Source organism: Rhinopithecus bieti, unplaced genomic scaffold, assembly GCF_001698545.2.
Source record: "Rhinopithecus bieti isolate Rb0 unplaced genomic scaffold, ASM169854v2 scaffold_41721, whole genome shotgun sequence".
Taxonomy (NCBI): Eukaryota; Metazoa; Chordata; class Mammalia; order Primates; family Cercopithecidae; genus Rhinopithecus; species Rhinopithecus bieti.
In genome coordinates, this window is record NW_016816871.1 from 18,429 (window position 1) to 26,475 (window position 8,047).

General features: G+C 36.6%; 1 protein-coding gene across 1 annotated transcript in view; it reads right to left on the reverse strand.

Annotated features, from left to right (window-relative positions):
* Positions 1-6,888: 6,888 nt before the first annotated feature.
* LOC108517453 (zinc finger protein 257-like) overlaps positions 6,889-8,047 on the reverse strand; it is a 7,255-nt gene continuing 6,096 nt past the window's right edge. The window contains 4 exon segments of the mRNA XM_017855390.1: positions 6,889-7,099; positions 7,101-7,250; positions 7,252-7,344; positions 7,346-8,047. The exon segment at positions 7,346-8,047 is cut by the window's right edge and continues 5 nt beyond it. Coding sequence (XP_017710879.1) covers positions 6,994-7,099; positions 7,101-7,250; positions 7,252-7,344; positions 7,346-8,047 — 1,051 coding nt within the window. The 3' untranslated portion in view covers positions 6,889-6,993.

An 8,047-nucleotide genomic window follows, 5' to 3' on the forward strand; every position in this document is an offset into this window, starting at 1 on the left:
TTATCTGGGTGTGTCAGCAGCCTTAGGATTTTTGTGTTGTCATTACCCTCTTGTTTCATTTTAATACATGTCTTCCAATAACCCAGTTTGTCTTTTCTTGCATTCAGGCCATTAAACTCCAGTCATGCAACTGGAGCCTCTGATGATGGCCACCTTTTTCTGGAGACCCTTACATAGGCCTCTGAGGGAGATGTGACTGCCGACTTGCCACAACAGTGCCCCTGTCGCAGACAGCAGTTAAGATTAGTCATCATTCTTATCACTATCTTTAAGTGCCCCCTGTCGCAGACAGCAGTTAAGATTAGTCATCATTCTTATCACTATCTTTATTCTAATGGCAGTTAGATGTACTTCTTTAGCTTAACAGCGGCATAATGTAGGAACAAAATCTTTAAAAATTTAAGCAAATGAAAACCTACACCAGAAAAAAAACCAAAAACTTAATATCCACAAATGCATACATATTGATCTTTGTGTTGGCAGAGTCTGAAGCAGAACATTGGATGAAGTTAATGCAGTTATTTTGACCACATTGGCATATTGATAAAATTATTTATATTTGAGTAAAATATGTCTACATCCTATAAATACTGCTTTGTACTGCAAATAATAAATGTAAAATCTCTATCCTTAAGAGGATTCTAATTCTCAACTCACTATATATAGAAACCTATTCCTCTGGTTCCTCTAAACTGAAGCCTCATAAAGGCTCAAATATAGAGTGAGAGGGATTCAACAACAGAGCATGTGAAACAAAAAGGATGAGGTAGGATGTTTGGCTCTAAGGCCCAGATTGCCTTGGGGACCCCAACATAATATCAACTATTAAGCTCACTAGCTAAAAATAAACATAAAAAGCTGAAAACGCCATGGCTTAAATTTGATGGGACTGAGTCTCTAAAATTGTAGACAGTTACACTAAAAGAATTGAGCCAGAATGACATGTGTCTAAGGATTATTAAAGAGAATGTTTAAAAGCACGTATTTGTTACCAATCTCATTACAGTAGCAATCAATATTCTTTTCTGTAATGTCAGCTTCCCCAAGCTAGGGATGCCATAGACTAAGACAAGTGCCTAATATGTTGCAGGCAATTATTTTCTACATTTAATGAACTTAGCAATAAATTTGTAAAAGTTATTGGCCTGTTTCACGTATAAATCTCACTGAAAGGCACTATCCAGTAGCTATTTTTCTCAGTCATTTTTGGGATTTTCTGTTGCTTGATTCCCAACTAACCTTATTTGAATCTTAGTGATTTCTTTTTTTTTTTTTTGAGATGGATTTTCGCTCTTGTTGCCCAGGCTGGAGTGCAGTGGTGCGATCTTGGCCCTCCACAACCTCCACCTCCCGGGTTCAAGTGATGCTCCTGCCTCAGCCTCCCGAATAGCTGGGAATATAGGCATGTGATACCACGCCTGGCTAACTGTATTTTTAGTAGAGTCCGGGTTTCTCCATGTTGGTCAGGCTGGTCTCAAACTCCCGAACTCAGATGATCTGCCTGCCTCGGCCTCCCAAAGTGCTAGGATTACAGATGTGAGCCACCATGCCTGGCTGAATCTTAGTGATTTCTAAAGCCCCAGATATAATAACAGAAAGAGAGCAAAAATGAAGCCAAGTTACCCCAACAGTTCATGTCTAATATATTTTGTTTTCCAAATGAACCAAAAACCACACAAGCTAAACGAAAGTGGGTTTAATATTCAACCTAAGTTCAATGGTAGCAGTCAAAATCATACGCAAAACTTAGCTAAGTCACAATATAGAAACTCTTAGTCTGGTATTCAAAAAAAAATTCTTATTTTGGCATTTTTAAAATAGGATAAATACATTAAATATGACAAAATATACTCAATTATAATAAAATATTTGAAAAATGAATAATTTTATTCTTAATATTTACTATATTTAGACAAAAGTTTCAGTAAAAAATACTTATCGCTACCATGTATGAATTAAAACAGCCCTGGGGGAAATAGTAATTTTTATTAATAGTGAATCCTGAAGTTCCAAGAATGTAAAATAATTTCTCCTGGGCACTCACAGCTGATGACCCAGATAAAGTTCACATGTTTAATTTAAAAATTTTTATTTTCCCGGCCAGGTCCAGTGACTCACGCCTATAATCCCAGCTCTTTGGGAGGCCCAGGAGAGCAGATCACCTGAGGTCAGGAGTTCGAGACCTGCCTCAACATGGAGAAACCCCATCTCTACTGAAAATACAAAATTAGCCAGGCATGGTGATGCATGCATGTAATCCCAGGTACTCAGGAGGCTGAGGCAGGAGAATCGCTTGAACCTGGGAGGTGGAGGTGGCAGTGAGCTGATATCGCGCCAGTGCACTCCAGACTGGGTGACAGAACAAGACTCCATCTCAAAAAAAAAAAGTGGCATTTCTCCAAATTGTTTTATCAAGATGTAATATAAATATTATTCCAAATTTCAAATCCACAGATCATTGTGTTGTTTTGCCACATTCAACATTCACACTTAAAAATAGAAGATTCTGCCAGGCGCAGTGGCTCATGCCTATAATCCCAACACTGTGGGATGCCGAGACGGGTGGATCACCTGCGGTCAGGAGTTTGAGACTAACTTGGCCAACATGGTGAAACCCCAAAACTACTAAAAATACAAAAATTAGCTGGGCATGGTGTAATCCCAGCTACTCAGGAGGCTGAGGTGGGAGAATAGCTGGAATCTGCAGGGTGGAGGTCACAGTGAGTTGAGATTGGGCCACTTCACTCCAGCCTGGGAGAGAGAGTGAAACTCCATCTCAAAAACAGAAAAAAAAAAAAAGATTCTACATAGAAACATAAGTTGTGCTATAAATATATGACAGGAAATTAAATTTAAAATTGTTCATTTACCATTAACTCTATTTAGAATCTAATTTCTGAAATACTTTTTTTTTTTTTACAAATTTTATATTTGCCATGCTTTTGTAAGAATAAAAAAATTTTTTTACAAAGAAAACAAAGCTAACTGATGTAATCTTTTCACTTGTTAACCATGTATGTCTATTCTCTTAATTAACTAATCTGACAGTTTTATTGATAAGCAAATTCTTCAGTTAAAACCAATTTTTCACTGCATTAAAAATACCAACTTTCTCATTAGAACCTACAAACTACCATGTAAAATGACAAGGCATGAAGACAACAATGAGAACACTTTAGTCATAACACAGTAAAAGAGGAAAGACTTAGTTGGAACACACATAAGACAAAATTGAAGATCATTAGAAAATAAAAGCAGCAGGCTGGGTGCGGTGGTTCACACCTGTAATCTCAACACTTTGGGAGGCCAAGGTGGGCGGATCACCAGGTCAGGAGATCGAGACCATCCTGGCTAACACAGTGAAACCCTGTCTCTACTAAAAATACAAAAAAATTAGCCAGGCGTGGTGGCGGGCGCCTGCAGTCCCAGCTACTCAGGAGGTTTAGGCAGGAGAATGGCATGAACCCAGGAGGTGAGCTTGCAGTGAGCCGAGATCATGCCACTGCACTCCAGCCTAGGCCTAGGAGACTCCACTCCAAAAAAAAAAAAAAAAGAAAAAGCAGCAGATTGTCTTAAATTGCAGGAAGCAGTTTGCAGGCCTGAAAATGTCTTCTCACATGATGAAGCGAAGTATTTCTCACATTGCTAATCATTTCATCACTGGAACTTGAAATTACAACCTAACTCCAGCAAAAATATTATGACTTCAATGTAGTAAAGCATGTTTACTCAGAACTGTCGTATTTGTTTGCACATTTATATGTTAAAAACATCCTCAGACTTATGAAGTCTCCTAGTACTTACCAGCAGAAAATTAGCTCGCCTCAATAGATTTTACTGTGCAATTAATAAAAGTGAAAGAAACAGTAAAGAAAATTAGCTTATACGAGTTCTCCAATAAAACAAAATCAAATGTAAAATATGATAATTTTTAAATGACATCTTAAAAATCATTTTGATGTGTACGCCTTAAATTTCTAAGCCAATCGATTCGTAAAAATCCGCTGACCAGACTCACATTAATAAGTACTTCAAAATACAAAAACGAGAAATTACGGGTCTATATTGAGTACCGAGACAGAGAGAAAACAGAGAATGTGCATAGGGAGATCTGAACCCATAAACCCTAACATTTACAGCATGAATTCACACAATGCACAGAGATAGATTTGCTTCAACATGTTCAGTTTTAGTTTTCTAATAGTCGCCTTAGTAAAAGAATTATTTTGTTCCAATATTGCTCTCCTGTATGAAAATGGGTAGCGAAACTCAGTCATACACACACTTACTCATAATTTCTGAGCAAACTAAGGTTTCTTTAGAGTAATATATGTATGTATTTAACTCTATGTAAATGGAAAAAAAAACTTTTAAAAAAGGCCTGTTGTGTTTGCGGCAGAGAGAAAACATGTTCAAAGACAAATAAGTAGCAACATTCTTTAAATTTATTCAAGGACTTAGAGGTATCAATTTATTTAACTTCTATAAAACCTTATTATGACCATGAAAATGGAACCCTGTAGTCAAGAACAACCTGTAAATTTTAAATAAAGTACTTTATAATTTTAAAATAACTAATAGTATTTTTGTTATTGTTTACTAATCAAACGTTTGTAATAAAAAGGATAAATGCTAAGAGGTGATGGATGCCTCTTTATCCTGATGAAATTAATTAATATGATGTACCTTGTACTAAAAATGGCAGTATACTGGCATAAATTATATACACATACTGTGTAAACCACAAATGAAAAAGAATAAATTAAGAAAAAAAGGATAAAATGTAAGCCTAATGGAAAAATATTTCTTATGCAATTTGGAAGCCATTGGCAGAAGAGATTACTAGAGGTGTTATTCCAGTATGTTGCCAAAATAAGAGATTGTTACCATATTTACCTACACCCTTCAGTAAGGGGGGTATTGTTTAAAGTTAGTGTGATTATAATAATGCTCCATTGAATGCACAAGTCTTTTTTTTTTTTTTTTTTTGAGATGGGGTCTGGCTCTGTTCCCAGGCTGGAGGCAAATGCGTGATCTTGGGCTCTCTGCGCAATCTCGCCTCCCGGTTCAAGTGATTCCTTGCTCAATCTCCATATAGCGGGCAGCAAGACCCCACCACCAATGAACTGACTAATTTTTGTATTTGGAAGACAGACAGGGTTTCAGCATGTTGGCCAGGTGGCCACACTGCCTGGCCTCAAGTGATCGCGCCTGCCTCAGCCTCCCAAGTGTTGGATACAGGCATGAGGCCAACTGTGCCCCAATAGTCTTATGTGTAAAAGAAAATATTTAATTTATAAATAAGTCAGCACATAATCTAAAAATTTTTTAAATGCACTCCACTTTATTAAAAAAGACAATCAGTACATTATATGGGTAGCGTTTTAGTAGATTTTAACTTACATTTAAGCTAAAATTAAAAATGTTTTTTCTCTATAACTTGAAAGAATATTACTCTGAACAACACATCATACTCAGCTAAGTTAACCACAAAGCAGCCTCTTCACTTAGATTCCTAGGCATCTACATTTCAAATGCCTTACGTCTTTATAGAAAGAGTCATATAAGAATTCCCCACCTAATAAAGTATCTCTCGTATCCTGATGTAGCAATAGTTAAATCCACATGCTTCCACAGGTGAAGTAGCCCATAGAGAAGACCTAGCATGAAGTAATTTGAGACGTTGACTTTGACGTCATATTTACTTTAAAAAGCGTTTTTATGGGGCCGGCCGGCGGTGGCTCAAGCCTATAATCCCAGCACTTGGGCAGGCCGAGACGGGCGGACACGAGGTCAGGAGATCGAGACCATCCTGGCTAACCGCGTGTGGAAAACCCGTCTCTACTAAAAAATAACAATAAAACTAGCGTGCGTGAGCTTGGCGGCGCGCTGTAGTCCCAGCTACTTGGGAAGGCTGAGGCAGGAGAATGGCGTAAACCTGGGAGACAGAGCTTGCAGTGGAGCTGAAGATCGTGGCCAACTGCACTCCAGCCTGGGGGACTAGAGCAAGACCCGTCTCAAAAAAAAAAAAAAAAAAAAGTTTATGATTTATCAAAAAGTATACTTGAATGAAGTTATGAACTTTTCAAAAAGAAATGTCTACTCATTAAAGTTATGTAAAATTAATTTACTTACCAACTGTAGTTTTGGATTTTCTATACACAGCAGTCTGATTTAGTGCAATGTCTGAAGTGTCAGTGCCTTAGCTATTTCTACTGTTAATTCTCTTGTTAATTATATAAACTCAATTTGAATTAAATATTTCTTTGTATTTATTGCATCTGCAAAAGTATATTTTAGTATGAGCTCTGGCATTTTCTAAGCTATAGTTATGGAAAAAATGTTTTTCCAAATTCATTACATTTGCTGAATTCTTCTCCAATATAAATTTCCTAATGCTGAACAAAATTTTAGCAACTGCTTCAGGGTTATTCTCCAGTACAAAATGTGTACAGTAAAATGATACAAGTAAAAGCACTACAACCCCCTTTACATTTGTAATGTTTGTCTTCAGAATAAACTCTTCTTCACTTTAAAGCCTTTTATTTCTGACAGATCATTTGAAAGTAATTGTATTTATAATTCTTTTATTAAGTATGAACTCTCTGATGTTGTGTAATATGTGAGCACATATTAATGACTTTTCCACATTCTTTATATTTGTACACCATTTCTCAACTATAAATGCTTTCCTGTACAATAAGCTATGAACACTGGTTAAAGGTTATATTCTTCACACTTGGAGTTTTCTCCAGTATAAATTATTTTATCTGCAATCAAGTATGAAAACCATTTAAAAGTTTTTTCACATTCTTTATATTTCTAGAGTTTTGCACTAGTATAATTTTTTTTCGTTTTATGTTTAGAAAAGTTTGAGGTGTTGTGAAAAGCACTGTGACATCATTCAGGATTGTAGTTTCGCTCCAGTATGAAACATCTTATATCTGTTAAGAATTGAGGACTTGTTAAGGGCTTTGTGACATTCTTCACACTTTAGGATTTCTGTCCAGTATAAATTATGTGTAGTAAGAGTTGAGAACTTTTAAAGGCTTTGTCACATTCTTCACATTCGTAGGCTTTATCTTCCACATGAGTTCTCATGTTTAGTAGGAAATGAGAACTGGGTAGAGGCTATGCCACATTCATCACATTTCAAGGATTTCTCTCCAGCATGAATTATTTTGTGCTTAGTGAATGTTGAAGATTTGTTAAAAGCCAGGCCATGTTCTTCACATTTGTAGGGCTTCTCTATTATGAATTCCTTTATGTTTAGTAAGGACTGAGGAACAGTTAAAAGCCTTGACACATTCTTCACATTTGTAGGGTTTTTCTCCATTATGAATTATGTTTCGTAAGGTTTGAGGAATGGTTACAAGCTTTGCCACATTCTTCACATTTGTTGGGGTTCTCTCCAGCATGAATTATCTTATGTATGGTAAGGTATGAGAAACGATTAAAAGGTTTGCCACATTCTTCACATTTGTAGGGCGTCTCCCCAGTATGAATTAACTTATGTCTAATAAGGTATGAAGACCAGTTAAAGGCTTTGCCACACTCTTCACACTTGTAGGGTTTCTCTCCAGTATGAATTATCTTATGTTGAATAAGGGTAGTAAGAGCTGAGGACCAGTTAAAGGCTTTGCAATATTCATCACATTTGTAGGCCTTCTGTCTAGTATGAATTCTCTTATGTTTAGTAAGATATGAAGACCAGTTAAAGGCTTTTCCACACTCTTCACATTTGTAGGGTTTCTCTCCAGTATGAATTCTCTTATGTTGAGTAAGGTTTGAAGACCGGTTAAAAGCTTTGCCACACTCTTCACATTTGCAGGGCTTCTCCCCAGTATGAATTAACTTATGTTGAGTAAGGTGTGAAGACTGGTTAAAGGCTTTACCACACTCTTCACATTTGTAGGGTTTCTCTCCAGTATGAATTACCTTATGTTGAGTAAGGTGTGAAGACCAGTTAAAGGCTTTTCCACACTCTTCACATTTGTAGGGTTTCTCTCCAGTATGAATTACCTTATGTTGAGTAAGGTGTGAAGAC